Genomic DNA, 22,212 nt, shown 5'->3' with positions numbered 1-22,212 from the left:
ACTCTTAAGAGTCTTCTCCAAAACCACAGTTCAAAAGCATCAACTCTTTGGCACTCAGCTTTCTTTATAGATGCAGGAAAACTTGATAAAATTCTACACCTCTTCACAGTTAAAAAAAAATTCCTTATCAAAAGATATCCTTATGCTGATTAAGGGCATTACCCAAATCCCTACATTAAATCATATTTCTTAATAGTAAGCACGCTCTGGGAGTTGGTGGTGGACAGGAAAGCCTGGCGTGCTGCAATCCATGGGGTTGCAAAGAGTCGGATACGACTGAGTGACTGAACTGAACTGAACTGAATAGTAAAATACTGGCCAACTGGGATCAGAAATGAGATGACATCACAGTGGTTGTAGTTACTCTCAACATTTACTGAAGTTTCTAGCAGTAGGATAAAAAAAGAAATAAAAGATCTAAAGATTAAATAAGAAATAGCATGGTCACTATTTGTGGATGATATGATTATCTTACACTAGAAGTCAAAATCTGCAGAAAAATGATGGGAAACAGCAAGAGTGTTTAGCAAGATGGCTGGATAAAATAAATCAATGTAAAAAAATTGATTACATTCTATAACAGCAACAAAGAGATGGAGGGGGTAGATACCATTTTTAATAGTAGTAAAAAGTGTAAGGTACCTAGACTACGTCTCACAAAAATATGCAAAACATATTTGGAGAAAATTATAAAAACACACTGAAAGATATTAAGGAAGATAGAAATGATATATTCATGGGTAGGAAATATCGAGATGTCTGTTCTCTGAAAACTGATCCATAGATACAATGGATTCAGATCAGAATCCCAATATGTTATCCTATTTTATTTTATTATTTTAGGATCTTGATGAGATAGTTCATATAAAATTTATATGAAAGAGCAAAGGTGTCAGAAATTGAAGAAAAGTAAGAAATGGGGGTGTGTTGTATTAGAGACCAAGATTTATGGAAAACTAGAGTAATTGTAGCATTGTACATTCTGTGAAGAGATGAACAAATTGACCAGAAGAATAGAATAGGTCCCTCAGATACTGACTCATGAAATTCAGAAGATTGATAAGGGACAGGATAGCTGATCAGTGAGGATGAAGGCTATTCAATACATAACCTTTGGTTATACACATGGAAAATAAAAAGAAATTCTTCCCCTTCCTCACACCAAGCCCCCAAATCAATTTCCAATGGATAAAAAACTTAAACGTAAATTGTTGTTATTGTATAGTCGCTAAGTCACGTCTGACTCTTTTGCCACCCCGTAGACTGTAGCCCACCAGGCTCATCTGCCCATGGGGTTCTCCAGGCAAGAATACTGGAGTGGGTTGCCTTTTTCATCTCTAGCGTATCTTCCCAACCCAGAGATTGAACCATGTCTCCTGCACTGCAGGTGGGTTCTTTACTATTGAGTCATCAGGAAAGGCCAAGTGTAAACTGCAAAGTACTGAAACTCTTAGAAGAAAATATGGAAGAATACCTTTATGACTTAAGGGTAGGGAAGGATTTCTCAAACAAGATGCAAGAAGTGTTATGCTGAAAGACAAGCGAATCAATACATTAAAGTTAGGAACTCCTGTTACTCAAAGAAGGAGTGAAAAGTAAGACCATCAACTAGGACGAGACACCTGCCACACAGGGAACCAGCAGAGGATTGATGTACAGAACATGAAGAAGTCCCACGGATCTTAGGGAAAAGACAACACAATAGAAAAATAGCTGCAAGACACAAGCCAGGATCTTACAGAAGAGAAAACAGAATGTTAAATAAAGCTCGGTAGAGACATTCCAGCCCATTAATTGTCAGGGCCATGGAAATTAAGGCCCAATGAGGTAACATTTACACACAGGAGATAAGCAAAAATCAGGAATTCCCCAAATAGCAAGTATAGGTAAAGATTAGCGGGAACCATGCTGTTTTATAAAACCACTCCCATACATGAACATCACAAAAGTTTGCAATGTGAGACCAGTGGGCTTTACAAATATTTGCTGGTACTCACAGTCAGAAATCCGTTGTACATCAACAAGCAGCATTCACACATGCAAACTATAGAACTGGAGGATTTAGGAAACAATATTGGTTCTTACCACGAGACAGCCATGCCTTTCTTACTGGTACTATTTTGTAGAACAATGTTGACAGACTTTGTGGGAGTTTTTTTTCATATACTTAAAAAAATCTTAGGCTTCTCTTTTCATGTTTTAGCATTTTCATCATTTTTCTTTTAGTAACTGGAGCCATGTATCAAGTATAGGGGAAATTTCCCCTTGTTTCAACAGTTTTGCCAATTTTTAGGCTGAAAAATGATGGATAGATGCCTAGAATTTGCTTTATTATGTTGAATTAAAATCACTATTTCTCTAAAAACAGCAGCAACAAAACATTTAAGCAACAAAACACAGATTAGGGTCCTCTAGTGTGGTTTCCTGATGCATTAACAGATCGTGACTCTGATTTTATAACTCTTGCACATGTGTACCTGGTGACAAATACAAGAATGCCTGTAAGAGCCTTGCTTGTAATAGCCTAAAACTGAAAACAAATGTAACAGACTGAAGAACAGAAAGATAATCTAGACTGTCTTACATATCGGAATGTAACACAGCAGCGAAAAAGCATGGCAGGCAGCCACATAGAACAACATGCACACAACTTAGAGACCTAATATGGAGTGACCGAAATGCAGAAGAACATGCACAACACATGATAACTTATACAGCTCAAGAACAAGCGACGAATGTAACACACTCACATTCAGTGTATACATACCCTGAGAAAAGCAAGGAACAGAAAACACAAAATTCAGAAAGGAAAGAAATATAGAAGGATAAAGAGGCTAGTAAAGTTCTGGTTCTTGGTGCAAGAGATGGGCTCACAGGTGTCTATTTGTGACCCCATGGACTGTGGCCCACAAAGCTCCTCTGTCCATGGAATTCTCCAGGCAAGAATACTAGAGTGGCTTGCCATTCCCTTTTCCAGCAGATTTTCCCAACCCAAGGATCAAACCTGGATCTCTTGCATCCAGGCAGATTCTCTACCATCTAAGCCACCAGGGAAGCTCTATTTTTATTTTTTGCATTAATAGTTATCAAATATTATGTCATAAAAATGTACTTGTAAGCTAGTCACTCTCCTGTTTAAAATCCTTCCCATTTCCGAGTCCTTCAAAACCCAGTCTTTGCCTCCAATTCCTTTCTCTTAGTTTCTCCCAGCACCTGGCACATCACACACTGATTTACTGTCAATTAAAAAAAAAATCATACCCAGCACTATGATTGAATGTTTGTGCCTGCCTCCAATACATAAGCTGAAGCCCTGCCCCCCACTGCAGTGGCATTTGGAGGTGGGGATCTTTGGAGACATTCATTTTAGATGAGGTCATGCGGGTGGAGCCCCCAGGATGGGATTAGTCCCCTTATAAGAAGAAAAAGTCCTGAGCCCCCCGAAGACACACCAAGAAGGCAGATAGGGAAGCAGGCCTTTAGTAGATATGGGATTTGCTGGCACCTTGATCTTGGCTTCCCAGGCTCTAGAACTGGGAGAAACACGTCTGTGGTTGAAGCTGCCCCATCCATGGTAACAGCCGCCAGAAACGACTAAGACGCCCAGCTTGTACTAACCCCCAGGGCTTTTGGACTGGCAGCTCCTTGACCCTGGAATACTCTTTTGGATCTTTCAGCTCCTTTCATCCTTCAGCTCAGATGTCACCTCTTCAGTGACGATTTCCCCATGATCCTGTCTCGAGCCTGCCCTCCAGTTCCCTCTTTGGCCTGTGGCCCCCCCTTCACTGTCTCCAGAGGGAACGAGGGAGGTTCCTAACCTTCCCAGGAATGACTGCTGTCCGTGCAGCACTTGGGGACGATGGGCGTCTTCAGCCGACTGAGCTTGGGGACGGCTGGGACCTTCTGCCTAGGGTCGTGCCACTCCTGCCAGATGCATGCAAGAACAACGGCCACTGGGACCAGCTCCACAAACTGGGGCCCAGCGCATGCTGAAAAAGCAGGGCCCTTGTTCAGAAAGCATTAAGAATTTCAAGACTGGGAGCAGAGCGTGACGCCCGTGTCGGCCCGTGTGTGAATGTCTACAGCTGCCCTCTTGCAGATCAGTGCGGGAAAGGGGTGTGGCCTTAACAAGGCACAGCAGGGCCTTGGGAATCGCATTGTGGCATCTAACCAGGCCCTGTGCATCACGTCCCTGCTGAAGGCACGCCTCTGCCCGGGGAACAGAGGGGGCCTCTGTGCTTCCCTAGCCCCCCAGTACACACCTGTGCTTCACCCCTGTGCTGAGGCCCCTTGAAGGCATGGATCACGGTGGCTAGAGCCCAGGCTGGATCCGGCAGATCCAGGCTGGAATCCAGGTTAGTGGCTTTGAGGGAGAAGCTCAGTTTCCCCATCTGTACAATGGGTTCAGAGGCTTGCTGTGCGGAAAGAGGTAACACAGGTGAAGTACTCTACGTTCAGTTCATGTGTGTGATGACTGCTGTAACCCAGAACGTCAAACGCCAGGCTATGATGCGCTGCATTTACTAAGGGTCCCCTATCTCCTCGGCATTGACCCGACCATCCACACGACAAGTGCTGTCTCCTTGCTCTCCTCCAGCCTCAGCAGGAGTCGGGACCCCCAGCCCTGGGGTCACTGCCTGTGTGATCAGGCAGCCCCATCACTCACTTCCAGCACAGGGACAGAGCACAGAGCTGGGGAGGCAGAGAGCTGAGCACCAGGCCTGCCACGAGGCGGGCTGCGGCCACGCTCATGCTGTATGAATATTTTTATGAGCAGAGGCGGGCAAGGGGGCATTTCTATTCAGTCCTGCTACCCCCGAGGTTAATGAGTTCAGGTTGGTTTTCTGAATCCTGAAAAGAAATTTTAGTGTATGCAATTACCGCTTTTATTTAGCAATAATCTATGCCAAACCCTGGGTCGGGTGTGGGAGAAGAAGAAGAAAAAAATAAAACCCATTGTGCCCTGGAGGGGTTCACAGTCCTGCCTGGGAGCCAGATCCCAGATAAATTAACAGTGTGTGGTAGGGGAGGGAAGTGGGTCCCCAGAGTGGAGTGGGGCGTGGGATGGTGGGTGCAGTGCTGGGTAAGTGGGGACAGATAGTGTTGACATAATCTCAGGGATGAAATATCTCAACAAGTGCTGACGATGGTTTTAGGGGGTGAAGGGGAAAAGTAGCCAGGAGGGCTCCCTGGCTGGGGGTCCAGGGGAGTTTGAGGAAATGACATGTGGAAAGTACCTTCAAGCTAACGGAACAGCATGTGCAAAGGCCCTGAGGATGGGCTGAGCTGGAAATGGGCAAGGGGAGGACAGAAAGCTGCTGCAGCTGCAGCTCTGCCTGCAGGGAGAGTGGCGTCCACAGGGCACAGAGACTGCCTGGGTGGAGCAGGCGGGTTTGGGCAGGTGGAGCCGTATTGGAGGCAAAGGAGTCCTGGAGGTGCTGCAGGCAGAAGCAACTGAGGGAGCATGGGCCTGCAGGGGAGAAAGGGATGGGGGAGCAGGTGACCCCTCGGGGGTCTTCCTGGCGCCAGGCAAGGACAGGTGAGGCTATGCCTGGGGTCAGGGGCTAGGGAAAGGGGAAAGGACTTCTTATGAGCGGCACTGAGAAGATCTTAATAAGATTCCAATCTACTTTGAGTGAAACAAAAAAAGGTAGGCAAGCCAAACTATGTGAAAAAAACACAAAAGTCACTGTGTGAATTTGCAAGTGTGTAAGGTCTTCCCTTGTGGAACAGCAGGTAAAGAATCCACCTGGAATACAGGAGACCTGGGTTCAACCCCTAGGTTGGGAAGATCCCCTGGTGAAGGGAAAGGCTATACCCACTCCAGTATTCTGGCCTGGAGAATTCCATGGACTACAGTCCAAAGAGTCCAAAGTCCAAAGAGTTGGACATGACTGAGCAACTTTCACTTTGGTTGCTAGGTCTGAGCTCAGACCTGCTCACAGGGACCCCTCTGGGGATTGAGGCTGCAGGAGAGAGTATAAGGAGAGTTTCAGACTGCAGAAAAGCTGGGAAGAAAGTACAGAGCATCCTCATCTACACTGGCCCCAATTCCCCTGTTATTAGCATTTTATGTAAGTGCAGTGCGTGTTGTCATTGTGTTGTTCAGTCGCCAAGTCATGTCCGACCCTTTGTGACCCCAAGGACTATAGCCCGTCAGGCTCCTGTCCATGGGATTGCCTAGGCAAGAACACTGGAGTGGGTTGCCATTTTCTTCTCCAGGGGATCTTCCCCACTCAGTGATGGAACCTGCATCTCCTGCATTGCCAGGAGGATTCTTTACCACTGAGCCACCTAGGAAGCCCACACTTACTACAGTTACACAATCAATCTTGGTACATCATTATTAACTAAAGTCCATACATACTTTATGCAGATTTTCTCCACTTTTATCTAATGCTCCTTTTCTGAGAAACATGATTTTAGATTACATTTAAAAACTAAAATTCAGTTTAGTTATTAGAACACTTTTAAGCTTTGGAACAACTTGGGTAAGCATGTGGCTCTCCTTTTCAACAGTAAATTTTATAAAGCCTAAATATATAATGATTTCTGAATATTTTGAATATTATCACACATTATTACAAAAATAATGCCAACTCTCTCAATAATTTTAAAATATTGGTTGTGTGTGGCAATGATAGTATTTTGGATATCTTGGGTTAAATAATAATATCTTTAAATATAAATCAAACTATGAATTCAGTTCAGGTGTGAAGTTGTGTCCAATTCTTTGTGACCCCATGGACTGCAGCATGCTAGGCTTCTCTGTCCATAACCAACTCCTGGAGCTTGCTCATACTCATGTCCATCAAGTCACTGAATCAAACTACATAATTATACAATTTCATTTTATTCTTTTTTCCTTTTAAAAGAGTGGCTGCTAGAAAATTTAAAATTACACATATGGGGACTTCCCTGGCGGTCCAGTGGTTAAGACTCCACTTCCACTGCAGGGGACATGGGTTCCATCCCTGGTCAAGGAACTAGGATTCATGTGCAGTATGCAGCAGCCAAAAATTACATGTGTGGCCAGCATCTAATTTCTGTTGGCCTGCGCTGGTTTGAGGGATAGAAGCCTGTGAAATGACCGAAGAGGGATATCCAGAGAGGAAGGAGGGGTGTCAGAGTGAGGGAGGCTGGGTGGGCCGGCAGGGGGTCAGAAAGCAGGCAGAGGGGAGGAGGGGGAGGAGGGCCTAGGGCAGGGCAAGTCTAGAAGCCTCACGGAGGCTTGGATGCCCCGGAGAAGAGGAGGGGCCCGTGTGGGGACCCAGCTGAGGGGGATCATAGGATCTTGGTGGGGACGTGGGACACGTGGCCAGCAGTGCTAAGGTCTCAGTGGGCCTTTTGAGGGCAGAATAGGGGAACGTGGTTACCGTGCGGGGCTGGGTGGGTGAGATGCCATGGTCCTAATCCCTCCAAAATTGCCTGGCTTCCTGTGCAGACTGCAGACAGGGATTGGGGAGGGAGCGCCAGCGTGAGAGCTGCTAGGGTGGGGGCTGGGCCTGTTGTCCAACTCGGGGCGATCTTGATGCCCCACTTCATGGAGGAGGACACTGGACCCCGCTTCATGCCTCACTCTATTAGGTCCCAGAGGGTGCATCACCCAGCCCCCCACACTGGGGGCTTAAACAACAGAAATGGATTCTCCCTCACTCTGGAGACCAGATGTCCCAGGTGGAGGTGTGGCAGGGTGGGTTCCCTCTGAGGTTTTTCTCCTGGGCTTGCAGACAACTCCCTCCCCTTGTCCTCACATCGGTTCCCCTCTTTATGAGGACATCGGTCCTTTTGAATTACAGTCCCCCTTCTCATGACCTCACTTTAATGCCATCACTCTGTAAAGACCTTTTCCGAAAAGAAGGGCTCATTACGGAGTTCTGGGGGTTATGACTTCATCATACGAATTTTGGGGGTAGGGTGGAGGGGTACAGTTCAACCCATAACACTGGCCCCTGCCTGCGGGGCTGGTGGAGGCAGGACTCTATCCAGCCCCTATTAGTATATTGGCATTATTAAGAAATAAGGCAGAGCAGCAGAATTCCTTTTTTTTTTTTTTTTTCAGAATTCCCTTTAATCAGCCTTCAACCTCCTTCCCCTTTCCCAGCAGACCATTATTATCAATCTGCCTGTCTTTCTAGACCTTTGTTATGGAGGGATACACAGAAATATGTGTTGCAGGTGGGTGGGTGGGGGGCAGACTGTTTTTAAAACAAAATTTAAATCCTCTTTACAGTGAAAAGCCTAGCTAATGAAAATTATGTTTCAAAACAGACAGAGGCGTTCTTTGTGCTAAATATGATGTTGTCTCATTTGCAATGGAAAAGTCCCTTGTTTCAAAAAAAAAAAAAAACATTATTAAGAGGACTTACAATACAAACCACATTTTCCAACTCAATAGCATACAAGGTCAGCCAAGCAAAGACAATGTAAACTAGCTTCGAAAGTGTGTTGCTCAATAATGAAATGTTTTCAGTGGGGGGAGGGGAGCAGCAAGATAATCAAACTGCTGGTGGTGCAGCTGAAATTTCAGCCCCCGAAACGCACCCCTTCAATAATTGGGGACCTATTTAGATGATGCTTAAGTGCGGCTTCAGGTACTGCATTCCTGATTAATAAGGATATAATTTCTTGAAGGGAAGAAGGATTCTGTATACACCCTTGGTTATCCTGAACCAGCCTTTGTGCACAAAGAAAGGCCATTTGTCCATTGGGAGCTGATGGGACACACCTGGCCAGGAAAAGGGTTGGAGGGGCCAGGAGGGATGGAGGAGGAAGTTCAAAGGTGCCTGCCTGAACTGGCTGCCTGTTTGGACGTGGAGTCCGGTTTGGATGTGGAGACCAGCCAAACCCACACCTCCCATCCCTGAGAACTTTGGTTTCCACTTGAATGCCAGCCTCCCTGATGGCAGGTCCTAAGCCAGTGCTGCTTGGAGATCATAGGTCTTCCCTCCTCCCTCGGACCAAAGCCCCTCGTCCTCGGAGGCTGCCCTGACCCTCATCACCTCCTGGTGGACGTCACCTCCAGCTGCTGTCCTTCCCTCACCGAGGCCACGGGCCCCACTCTCACATCTCCATGCCCTCTGCGGAATCTCATCTCCATCCTGTGTCCACCCGGGAGGCTGGCCTCCTCCTGGCTTCAGACCCCTTTGACTGCTCACTCCCTTCACCTGCGTCAGGACCACTTTTGGGTGCTGTGGTCCAGACCCTCAGCAGCAGTCACCAATGTCCACCAGTTGGGTGGACATTCATTTCTCGTCCGTGGTTGGGGCTGGTGTGTCTGCTGTGTCTGGCAGAGTTCTCCAGACCCCAGCCTTCCGCTCTGCCCTGTCCCTGGCTGTGACCTTCACCGGCGTGGTCTCCTGAGTTCTGCTCCACATCCCACCCCACCACCAAGACAGCAGGCTCCCACGTTCTCAGAGCATGTGACCTGGGAGCATGGTGTCCCCTGGCCCGGACGCCCCTCTCTCTAGCTCCTCTCTCCTCTGGGATCTTCAACCTCCTTTCCTGGGCCTCAGACCTAGTCAAGTCCTCTCAGGTCTCTCTCACACCCCCTCTTCCTCACATCACCGAGCGGCTCAATTCACCTCCTCTGGCAGCCACACCTCCCCAGTCACCATCTTTTCTTCGTTCCATAGCGCCACTGCCATCAGTCATTCTCTCGTTTCTTATTTATTGTCTGTGCTCCCCCACCCCACGACTCAATTGGAAGGCAAGCCCCAGGAGGGCCATACCAGGCCCATTTTGTTCATGCCTGTGTCCCTAAGACGTGGAATAGTGCCTGGTACACTGTCAGCATCTGCTGAACACCCCTTGAAGAATACTTGAATGAAGAAATGTTTCCATCATTGACTTGAAATTATACGGAGTTATCCAAAAACATAGTAAATGCATACTCATTCATTTAGTTCTTCTAAATTAGAATTTGGAGGAGAGAGAGAAAGAAGTTTGTACTTAAGTGGGATTAAAAAAAAAGAACTTTCTGAGCAAATTATCTGTGTAAACAGGGGAATATGTTTCACCCTCTTAATAATGAACTCCAGCAGCTCTGGCCTCAAACACTCTGAGAAGCTCTGTGGTGATGAATATGTAAATTCCAAGCGATTTCATGTTTTGTTGAAGCCCTTACAGGATTCTGGAAGCTTGGTATCCTAACCTCTATTCCCTGAGGCCCCTGCCAGCAGTAGTAATGGATAGCCTGATATAATGGGACTGGGCTTAAGCTCTTTACCTGGTACCTGGAACACCAAGTTTTCAGGAAGTCAGCATCAGGAAGATTTCAGGAATTCACCACTAAACCTCATCAGTGGCAGAGATGAATACATCTCTGAATTGGCCCCAAACAGGCACCTATAGTCCCTGAAGGCTTGGGGTGGGGTTTACTAGGAAAATGCAGCTAGTCACTCCATCACCAGGTTAACAATTTTCTGAGGTTTCATTGGTGACTTGAAGTTGACCTCCCTGTAAAAGGCAGATGAAATGTAAAACTATCGTAAGAAAAAAAAATGAGGGCAAACATCAATTGGAAAACCCCAGGCACTCTCACGCCATGGCAAGTTGGTCTTCATTTCAGTTAACTTGGGGTTGCTGCTAAAGGAAGTGGAGCCCATCCGAACCCAGTTAAAGCTGATGGACCAAACAGTAGACTTCAGTTTCAAACTATCTAGAAACCACACCCAACCACCAAAAACACAAGTTAAAACAACTCCTAATTGTACATTTCAGAGGACAAGTGATTCCGTTTTGCTGTGGTCACTGGTGATTCCAAGCTAAATACATCTCTGTGCTGACCTCTGTGTTTACCCGTATTTTGGGGCAAGGGGAAGGTTGGGTGTGAGCAACTGCTTTGCTTCTCCTTTTTTTTGTATAATATTGAGGTTTGGAGAGGGCAGCTCAGATTTTGTAATGCGCACTGAGCTCTTGGGATAGCTATGGGCACAGGCCTGAGATTAATGTCCCAGGTAGGAGGGGAGGCACCTTGGCTCACAAGTCCTCCAGGACTAGAGTCAATAAGGGAAACTTTGCTGTTAGCAGAAAAAGGGGGAAAGAAACCTAGGCAGCCAGACCCAGCACTTGTCCACTGCAATCTGGCTTCAAGCAGAAGACCTGAGAAGGGGGTGGCTGGAGAGGATTCCTCAGGGCAAACCCTCCACTGCTAATGAGACCAATAAGTAGCTCCATGGATCTCCCTGGCATTCGTAAAGGATCCCACCTTCCCTGGCTCTTCTCTGTGATGGGGAATGGGTCTCCCGGTCCCTGAGCTAACTGGGTAAACAGATTATGAGTACGTTAGGGCCACCAGGGAGCAGTGAGTGGTGTGGACTTACTGGGTTGGCATCTCGCATGCTATGGATGGTTGCTGAGCAACCAAGCACTCACCGGTCTGCAAGCTTTTTAGGAACCCTAGCCCAGTGGCCTCCATTTCTTCAGGTGTGAAATGGCAATGACTGCGGTGTCCAAACAATAAGGCAATTGCAAAGAAGTAATATAATGCTCCTATAATGCTTAACAAAAGCAGATGCCCCGTGGAGGTTGACGTTTTAACTTTTTTTTTTAATTTAATTTTTAATGGGCGGAAAATTGCTTTACAATGTTGTGTTGGTTTCTGCCATACAACAATGCAAATCAGCCATAATTATACGCATATCACCTCCCTCTTGAGCCTTCCTCCCTTTTCCCCATCCCACCCCTCTAGCTCATTGCAGAGCCCTAGGCTCGGCTCCTTGTATACACACCACCTTCTCACCAGCTATCCGTTTTACACACAGTACTGTATTTACATTGATGCTACTTTCTCTGTTCGTCCCACTCTTTCCTTCCCCCACTGTGTCCACAAGTCCATTTTCTATATGTGTGTGTCAGTTGCTCAGTCTTGTCCGGCTTTTTGCGGCCCCATGGACTATAGCCTGCCAGGCTCCTCTGTCCATGTAGTTCTCCAGGCAGGAATACTGGAGTGGAGTGGAGAAGATCCCTTCTCCAGAGGATCTTTCCAACCCAGGGCTCATCCTCTGTCGCCCCCTCCTCCTCCAGCCTTCAGTCTTTCTCAGCATCAGGGTCTTTTCCAATGAGTCAATTCAGGTGGCCAATGCATTGGAGTTTCAGCTTCAGCATTACTCCTTCCAATGAATATTCAGGCTTGATTTCTTTATGATTGACTGGTTTGATCTTCTTGCAGTCCAAGGGACTCTCAAGAGTCTTCTCCAGCACCACAATTCAAAAGCATCAATTCTTCGGCGCTCAGCCATCTCTACGGTTCAACTCTCACATCCATACATGACCTCTGGAAAAACCATAGCTTTCACTATTTGGACCTTTGTCAGCAAAGTGATGTCTTTGCTTTTTAATATGCTCTCTAGATTTGTCATAGCTTTCCTCACAAAGAGCCCCCCCCCCCCCCCACCAAATCCCTCCTCCCTGAAATGCATGGTGCTGTCCCACCCACTGGATGGGCACTTTGGGTCAAGCAAAGGCCCCACATGCCTTTGAAGCAAGAACTTGAGCTTCTGACCCCCTTTTCATCCTTTGCATCCCTGTCCTCCTCTGACTCTGTCCACTACCCTCTCTGACCCCTCCTCCCCAGATACACTCCTGACATCCCAGACTGCCTTGTAGCTCCCCCAACCCCAATCCCACAAGGAGAAGGATAGCATACTCTCCAGATTGGACCTTGCGGGCAGTGTCCTGTCATATTAATAATGATGAGAGTGACCTCACCAAGCCCCTGCTGTGTGCGGGGCACTGTATTAAACGCTCCATATGGATAGTAATACTGACTTCTCACAGTAGTCCCTTGGGGTCGACTTCATGGAGGAGGAAACTGAGGCATGGAAGGATGAGGTAATCTGCGGCAAATGGAGCAGCTGGAATCTGAATGTGGGAAGCTGAATTCCAGAGCCCAGCAGCTATGCAGCCTTTGCAGATGGACAATTAGGATCCTTCCCTCTTCAACAACTCTCAGATTAACATTTAATTGGGGATTTAAAACGCTGTTCTTGTTAGCATGCCTGTGGTCTCTGCGCTGCGATCTTCCCCATTAAGTTGTGTTATGTAAACCATCAGCCCAGATGCCACAGAGCCTGTGGATCTCCTGGCGCTCAGCCTTGGCTCAAAAGCCCAGTTCTTTCGAGCAGCAGCAGGGCAGGGAGCCTCTTGCCTGAGCTTTGAGCTGAACTGCCCCAGGAGGGGACAGCTGAAGCAGGAAGCTCGGTGGTCCACAAATCTCAGCCCCTGGGCTTGCTGGCTGGACGACCTTGGGTGTGTGGCCTTGCTTCTGTCATCTGTAGAATGCTGCCCATGACACAGGAGGTTGAAGGAATCATGGGGTATCGTTTACGACGTGCTTCTTAGCACAGTGCTTGGGCTATATTTCTCCCTCCGAGGAAAGACAGTTTCTCCTTCACACGCAGACACCATATGTGGCCATTCATAGTAAGACTATCTGGCCATCTATTCTCCTCTTGGGTGAAAAAATGCACATTTTGCTTAGAAACCACATGCCTTCGCATGTTTCAGTGGAGTAGATGTGAAAGAGACCAGGAACAAAGAGTAAATTCTCTTTTAGGACGCTTGGGTGGACAAACAGAAAGCTAGGGAAAATGGCAATGTATACAGGAGACAGCTACTTCTCTCTATATAAAAAGCACTAACAAATCAATAAGAAGAAAATATTTTTTTAAAAGTTCGATATAAATATGGGCAAAGGAGACGACCGGACGTGTCATAGGAAAGTCAATGAAAGGGGTAATATAAACAGACCTTCTTCTTTACTCATAACTGAAGGAATGCAAGTATAAATTACCAGGCATTGCCACTGGCAAGATTTTTAAAGAACAGTAATGATGAAGGTTGGCAAGGATGTGGGGAACAGGGTCTCATAGCCCATCCATGGAGGTTGTTGACTGTGCAAGGAAAGCTCTGGGGAGAATTTACACACATATTTTGCTGCAGCAATTTCATGACTAGGGATTTACATCCAAATCTGCAGACAAAGGGGAGGCTGGGGGCAGGGAACAGTGTTCTAAGCAGAGGAACAGCATGTGTGTGTGTGTAGGCTGTGGTGTAAAGGGGCATGGCCTGAAAGACCGGCTGACAGAGTGTTTCTGTATCCTGGTGGAAGCTGATGATACCTTCTCTGAGGAGGAAGAAAGCTTGTCTGTGAAGTGTGTGGGGAGGAGGGTCACACAGGGATCGGGAGCACTGACAGGGGCTCGAAGGAGAAGGCACAGGTATGATCACAGATGAACTGGACAGAGGCTCTGGCTGGGACTGAGTGTCCCTGGAGGGTGAGGCTATCTTCATTCCCAACTCACTAATGGGGACATAGGTGATAAGGCCGGAAGGTGACAAAGCCAGGATGGGACCCAGGTCTGTTCAGCTCCTAAGATGCTGCTCTCAAGCTCCGTAGCACACAAGACGTGTTCAACTCAGCCAAGACCAACCATCCTCCCAGTGCACAGGTGGAGGTCCTGGGGGACTAGTCCTGCCTCCCCAGTGAACCAAAGCCCACTTGAACCCCTGGTGGCCCTTCGCATAGGGAGGTCTGACGTTCTCTGGGACGTCTGTCCACCATGACCCTTGCACTCCCCACTCTGGGTCGGGGGCTGGCTTTGTGCAATAAGCTTCTGAAAGCCATTCTGGTTTGAGGGTAAGTCACACTGCCCACCACCCGGCTACAACTCATAGCCACCTCTGGCGCCAGCTTCAGAATTCAGTTCCTTCCCCGGATTATCCCCAGCTCAGCCTGAATTGCCCTCAAGTTCAAACTGAACTCAGTGGCCTCTTTTTGCTTTGGATTCTCTTTAGTTAATTGATTGATTAATTTACTTGGCTGCACCAGGTCTTTTATTTTATTTTTTGCCTTTTTACATTTTTAATTTGCATTGGGGTAGAGCCTATTAACAATGTTGTGATAGTTTCAGATGAACAGCGAAGGGACCCAGCTATACTGTATCTTGGAAATCTTAACAGGGGCTCATTTTGGCTTTCGGCTTCCATGAACATAGTGAGCATCCAATGCATTTCCCAAACAGTTCTTCACACGTAGCTTCTTACTAGTTCGCCATCTAGATGGTTTGGAGATCAGCGAAGATGTTCTGTTTGTCTTGAGCTGGTTATTTAGACTTTGGAGATTCTAGCGTCAGTCAGAATACAAGTGAAACAGCTGGCCACCATGATCCAAGTGGTGAAAGTTTTCATTCAAAAATTTTTTTCTGTTTTAAGTAATGGATACAATTACCAATCTCCTTTCACCTTTGATTTTTCAGACCCATCTACTAAGTTAATTTTCTCCCCAGTTTTCACTCTAAGTTTTGAAACAGAGCCCCATATCCACAAGTAATTTATTATGGAATAGCCTGTGATTTTGTCCTAGTTAATCTGTCTCTAAATGATAACTTGCCATTGCAAAGTATATGGCTAGAGATAAAAGCAGGGCTGAAATTAGAAAAAAGAAATACAAATGAGAGGAGAAAAAAAAGAAGCTGTGGTTTTTCATTTTCCCCCTCAAGCATAAATTGTTGAGTAAGGAGATTTTTAAGAGCCAGAAATTGCTGAGGAGTGAACCAAAGCTGGAAGCCACTGCACTGGCACAAGACTCATCTGGCGATGCAGAGTTTTGACGAGGGTCTGCTGTAGCCAGTAACTAGCCACCCTCACCCACAGCCAGCTCCTGTCATCCCCAGGGAGGACACTTTCAGAGACCAGGGGAGAGAAGACAAGTGGGAAAAATCAACGTCTAGATTAGAAACTACTTCGACTGTGTTGTTTTTCTTGAGGTCCCACTGTGCCTTTGATTTCCTGATTGCTCGGAGCAAGAATAACAAAATCCATCTAACCTGGTGATTTTTGACAGATTCATCTGAAAGTTTGAATTTGATCTGCCCACACCAGTGGGTCTCAGCCGGGGGACAATGGTGGCCCCCGGGGGACATCCAGCAGCTTCTGGGGACGTTTGTGGTTGTCATAGCTGGGAGCTGTTGCTACTGGTGTGTGGTGGGTGGGGGCCAAAGATGCTGTTCCGTGTCCTCCAGCAGAAAAGGGTCTGGACCACAGTGTCAACAAGGCTGAGGCTGAGAAACCCTGGTGGAGTGTATGTGTGTGTGAGAAGGTGTATTCCCGTGGTGGGGCCGTTGGTGTCCCTATAGTAAAGTTTCTTGAACCTGGAGACATGAAGTCCAGGCTTGCCTCCGCTCAGGTACCTCAATTATCTAAGCATCTGAAGGATTAAAAGGGTTCTGCTTCCTTTCACTATAGCACAAGGAACTTGTTGCCTGGTGATGCTGCCAGTGGTGAGAAGGACTTTGGGAAAAGAGTTCAGTGGAAAATGGGGCCCGGCTCAGAGCGAGGAGCTGTGAAGGCCGCCTGCATGGGTCTGGCATCCCAGGGTTGAGACCCTGGGTCTCAACCACAGCCTCCGCAGCCGCCTTTTCTGTACACCCAGGCCTCCGCGTCCTCTCGGCTTCTCTCCTGTGGAATCTGTCTGACTTGGGGTGGCGAGAGGTCACCAGGGAGCGAAGCAGCAGGACTCCAGAGAGCCAGGAGCGAGGCCACACTGGCGATGATTTTATTGGCGTGACAGAAGCATGGGGCCTGCCAAGGACAACGGCCCTGTGCTGTGACCAAGGCTGCAGGTTTCTGGGGAAAGGTGCCCTACTGTGCTGGCCCGTCCTATCCCCACAGGATGGAACCACCGGGAGGAGGTGGAGGAGAGGTGAAGACACAGCTTCCTCCTTCTCCCCCTCCCAGCTCCGCACCCACAGGGCAAGCACACAGACTCTTTGCCCAGCCGACCCCTCCACGCCCCCTTCCTTCCACTCTTACTTTCCAGGCCTGTTTTTGTGCCCGGGGAGAACTCTGTGGCCATGGACAGCTATGCAACCTCTAACCCCAGCCCTGAGGCAAACCTTTTGCAAAAAGGCAAAAATCCCTTTTGGTGGATACGTCTGCAGCTCTTCAAACTGCCTACACATCCTCCCTCGACCTTCCTTCAGACCTGGCTCATCTCTTCTTCAGATATCTGGCTGAGAAATTCGGGGCTGACTGAAGAGCTGCAGAGAGACCTGACTTTGCTTCTTGCCTGTAAGTGGAGAAAAGCGTGCTCAGCGAAAACTGGGCAGCATGTCTTCCTGCAGGACGGATGCCTCGGGGCTGGGCAGTGTGTTAGTCGCTTCTCCTGCTCTCCTTCTTGTAACCCTCACAATAACCCTAGACAGAGGTGAAGGTCTGGTAAGCCCATTTGACAGATGAGAAAGTTGAGGCTAAGAGAGCTGATGGACATGCCTGTCCAAGTTCACACAGGTTGATATGAAGCTGATCTGGACTTCTGAGTTAAGTGATCTGACTCCAGGGGCAGAATTCTTAATCCTTCACAAGGTGAAGGTGCTTGGGGGTGAGCTCGGTACACTGTGGTTATTATTGTCATTTTTGCCAATGGTGGTGCACCACGGTCAGCGGGCATTACAGAATTTTGATCTTCCTACCCCCTGAGAAGAGGCAGCCGGAGAGCAGTTAGTTCTGGAGACGACGCTGTCCCCTCTATGGGGGTCTGGTTCCCTGCCCCCCTACCCCAAGCCTGCTGGGCACCAGAATTTGAGGGCTAGGGTGAGGGGTCACTGTGCCCTCCCCTCACTTCTTCTGTAGCTCTGCTATAGGACACCAGCTCTGAGTCCCAGCCCCTCTAGGATTCAGTGGGCAAGACCAGATTCTGCAGCCCAGGTCTGAGCGACGTGGAGCTTGTACCTTGCCGAGGGAGTCCCAGTGGGCTCGGGATCCTGAAAATTTCTGGAGGTCCCACCCACCCCGCGGCCTGGCATCAAGAATCGCTCAAGTGCCTGGAGGTCAGGCTGCGGCGGGCACTGAGCACAGAGGGGCGCACGTGTTTCCGCGCCCGGCTTCCCAGCAGTGTCCAGGAGGAGGCTGGAGGTGCGGCAGGTGCCCGGCCAGGTGAGGCTGGAGAAGAGCGCGCAAGGCGCAGAACGGTCAGCCTGGCTCACGGGCCCACACAGCAGTCCCCAAGAAGCCCAAGGAATGTCAGACGGCAGCTCCCTCCCTTCTGACCTCAGGCGGCGAGCCAGTGGGGGGAGGGTGGCACCTACCTCCCAACAGCACCAGGACGCAAGCGTAGGGGAGCATGGTAGCCGGCATCCCGTCCGGGGTGGCAGGACGGCCCCTGGGGCGCATCCACGCTGCGTGGAGAGGAGGCGCCGGCACAGGGCTCTCAGGCGGCCCCGGACAGCGGCGGCCCGGCCTGGGTCCTGGGAAGAAGTCGCGAGGGTCCTGCGCCCCCCTCCGCGCTCGCACGCGCTCGCCCTCCCGGGCTGTTGATAGTTGTAAGGAGAGCAGCGCACTCATAGGTCCAACTTTCCAGAAGAGGTGGAGACAGCCCCCGGCCTTGTGCGCACAGCCTCGCAGCGCGCCCAGCCCTCTGGCGCAGCTCCCCCTGCCATTCAGAACCCAGTCGACCCCCCTCCGTGCCCTGGTTCTTTCCTCTCCCCACCAAGTCTCTGCAGTGAGCCAGGAGGCCTCCCGCAAACTCTTGTCCTGGCCAAGCCAGACGGTGCGGTGCGCTCCTCCGCCAAAGCGCACCCCTATGCAGGTTGTCCCCTCCAAGGGCAAGGGGGTCGGGGGCAGCTCATCTGTGCCCGCTGGGTCCTCGGACCCCCAAGGCTTCTCTTCAGGTCTTCCAGACACTTTTGGAAAAGTCGCGTCAACTTGGAGAGCAGGAGCGCAGTGAATGTGGCCAACCTGGGGCGCCCAGCAGCCCACAGCCGCTCCCTGTAATTAGCTCTTCACTGCTCCAAAGAGCATCTGGGCAAACAGTGTGGAGCCGACCAGGGCGGTTCCCCCCACGCCCAACTCCTCCTCCTGCCCCCACCCCTAAACCCCATCTGAGTGAGTCAGCTGAGGGTGGCTGCTCAGAGGCAAGGCAGCTGGGAGAAATAGCTGGGAGATGGACCAGTCAGGCCACCTCAGGGCCTGACCTCAGGACCTGGGCTCCCCCAGGCAGTGCCCCAGTGGTAGGGAAGCCTTGAAGAACAGGAGTAGCATCTGGGGAAGGAACCTCCCAAGTTATTGGATTTATGAATGAAGAAGCGACAGAATCACTTGGATTGGAGAAGTGTAACTGGATTTTTCCCACCTGCGGGCATCACCAGGAGAACAGAAGTCAAGTCATGGGGGTGGGTTGGTGGGGGGCTGAGATGTGCAGATCAAGGTGTCCATTTTCAGTGTGTTGTCTTTAACAGTGAAAGAGGAAGAGAGAGTAGATAGAACCAAAAAAGAGGTGAAAGAGAGAACCTAGGAGGAGAGAGGGGGAAGAAAGATAGGGAAAGAGAAAAGGGCAGAGAGGGGGAGAGAGAAAGGCAGGGACAAAGAAATAAGGCAGAGAAGAGAGGCAGGCAGAAAGGCAGATGGGAAAGGGAAGAAAGAAGAAGAGAATGAAAAAGAGGGAGGAAGAGAGGAGGAGGGAGAGAGATGGAGGATGTCCCTTGCAGAGGACTTGGGCACGTGGGGACGTGTCTGTGCCCGTGTCGGCCCAGGAGGCCGACCTGCCCTCTGAAGGGCTTATAGACCCACCTGTCCACGCTTGTGGCCTGCTTGGCCCTGGGGGTCAGTAGACAGCACCCTGTCTTTTGATTTTTTACCCTGGGCTCCGGATCCCTTCAACTTCCACCAGGGAACCTCTAGCCACGGACCCCCCATCCCCGGGACGTCCTCAGCTTTTCTCTTCTCTGAAGGAACAGACTCGACAAGTGTGGAAGGAGGCCACAGCATGATCTTACACAAATGGAAATGTGAGAGAAATGATCAATTCCCTTCCTGAAAATGACATTTTTTCTGGTCTCTATGGATTGCTGAGAACAGCATGAGGCTCGAGGTGGCCTTGCTGAAGCCAAGATGCCATCAGCTCCCCGGCAGACAGTGGCTGCGCGCCACATATTAAGTTTTGGTGAAAGGGGTAACGTGGGCGGGGGTGTGGGGTGTGATTATTTATAATTGCATAACGGTGATTGTTTGTGGCAACTATGTGCCTTTAAGTTTTAAAAATTTACAAGTATGGATAGTTTTAAAAGCTGCATGCTCTTTTGGCTGTAACTATTTGAGGCTGTACTTTCTGGGCTTCCTGCTTGCGGGCATTTTGCAGTCCCAGGTCGCTGATGGGGCTTTGAGTATGAATGGTTTGGCTTGGGGGGTGGGTGTTACACTGATGCAACATGGGGTTATGGTTCGGTACTTTCAGAACCTACTGTACTGCTATTAGAAAACAGAACTTCCTTGCAAAGCCTGGTGCTCATGTATTAATTGTTATGTTGGCTTATTTATTTATATTGGCTTATTTATAAGAGGAATTGCTGATAATTATTGCGACCTGGAGAAGGAAATGGCAACCCACTCCAGTATTCTTGCCTGGGAAATCCCATGGACAGAGGAGCCTGGAGGGCTACAGCCCATGGGGTTGCAAAGAGTTGGTCATGACTGAGTGACTAACACCCACATTGCAACCTTGGTGTGGTCCAGGGGCTTTAGATGCATAGACTTTATATCTGGACAGCCTGGTGAGAAGTAAGCAGTATTGTTGGCCCCATTTTACAGAGCAGAGAAACTGAGTTCAGAGAGGTTGGGCCACTGTCTCAAGGCCACAGGGCTGGAAGGTGGCAGAACTCCCGAGTCCCTGCTTGTGTCTGGGATGCTCTGTGTCTCCATGGAATTCCCTGACTGACCAGGCTCTTGGTTCCATTCTGAATCTCAAGTTCCTAAGTGAGAAAGCCCATCCTATTAATATGAGAACACCCTTCCTTCGAAGAGGCTTAGGAATGGCAAGGAAGCCCTATTGCAAAGTGCTGCCTAGGTCTTAGCCAAACTCCTCTATTGAGACTGAGAATTATAGGTGATATCGTACTCGACCAGCCCGACATGAACAGTGGGTGATGCTTGGAAGGATGGGAGAAGCTAGGAAGGGCCTTCAAGGCCCACTGGTGCTGCTCTCCTGGCTTTACAGGTGAGAAAACAGAAGCACAGGGTCAGATAAGTTCCCTGTTCAGTGCAGATTTTACTCCCCCAAAAAAGAAAGAAAATGAACAGTTAGTGTTTGAACAACCCTCTGGTCATAAGAAGATCAGACAAAAGAGAGAGAAGGAACCGAAGCTAAACTTACTTGACCTCAAACATAGATATTTATTTTTAACCCCCCAAAGTTGTATTGTCCAGACCTTGCATTTTGCTGCAGGAAAGGTGTTAATTGCTCGATTCCTGACCCCTTTCGTACCTACAGACCCGTCACTCAAGAACATTTGAAATGGTTAGTAATTATAAGGTTGTCTGGGGGAGAAGCAGGTTCTTTCTTGAGCCCCGACTCTGCTAGCCTTGAGTCATGTCCCTGGGCTTTACCGTCAGCCTCTAGAGCTGACTTCTCTGGGTTGATCACTGCAGGGGTCTTCCCAAGTGGTCAGAGCTGCGGAAAGAGTGGGGGGGACACAGGGCAGGCTTTCTGGAGCCATGCACAGCTGGTGTGAGGGAGGGGCCCTGAGCCAGACGTCCACCCCACCCTCCCCCCAAATCAAAGCCCGAGGCTGGCCCGATAGGAGAGCTTTGCAGAATGGGCCTCTTTCTTCCCTCCCCACCAAACACCTACCTCCTCATCCTCCTGCATATTAACAGCACCACGGGAAGATAAGATCACCCCACGAAATCTTGCTGTAAAATGGTCTGTTTCCCCTGCTCGTTATCAGGGGTGTCTGATCAAAGAAATGGTGCCCGGGCCTGGTTATCTAATAACCCAGTAAACATCCAGGCCAGCTTCCCTGGTGGGAAAGTCAGGCGGGGGCTGCTCTGGATGAAGTGAGGAGCAATTTGGACATGCTTCCCCCGACTTGGTGACCATCTCTACCTGCAGAGTCTACACTGCCTGTCCTGGAGCCCCCCAGGCCCTCTGTTTCAGATGGAGAAACTGAGGCAGGGAGCCTGTTTTCTTGTCCTCCGGGAGAGCCCTTCGTCCCCCCGCAGTTGTCCATCTAGTCCCCCATGGCACTGGTACATCTCACCTTGTGTGTGATGGGAACTTAATACATTTCGTCGAATGAATGAGCGAACAATCAAACACACTATCACAGGATGAACACTGGGCCCTGTTGGAAGACTCTGTTGCAAATCTTTTTTTAAAAAAACTTTTATTTATTTATTTGGCTGCTCTGGGTCTTACTTGTGGCATGCAGGATCTAG

General features: G+C 49.0%; 1 protein-coding gene across 1 annotated transcript in view; it reads right to left on the bottom strand.

Annotated features, from left to right (window-relative positions):
- The window catches only part of APCDD1L (APC down-regulated 1 like), a 46,806-nt gene extending 28,077 nt beyond the window's left edge, over window positions 1–18,729 (bottom strand). Inside the window, exon 1 of the mRNA XM_065919700.1 lies at window positions 18,090–18,729. Coding sequence (XP_065775772.1) covers window positions 18,090–18,345 — 256 coding nt within the window. The 5' untranslated portion in view covers window positions 18,346–18,729. The remainder of the gene's footprint in view (window positions 1–18,089) is intronic.
- Between the last annotated feature and the right edge of the window lie 3,483 nt (window positions 18,730–22,212).

Source organism: Muntiacus reevesi, chromosome 2 (genome assembly GCF_963930625.1).
Source record: "Muntiacus reevesi chromosome 2, mMunRee1.1, whole genome shotgun sequence".
In the NCBI taxonomy this organism is placed as follows: Eukaryota; Metazoa; Chordata; class Mammalia; order Artiodactyla; family Cervidae; genus Muntiacus; species Muntiacus reevesi.
This window is presented reverse-complemented; position numbering and strand designations above follow the sequence as displayed.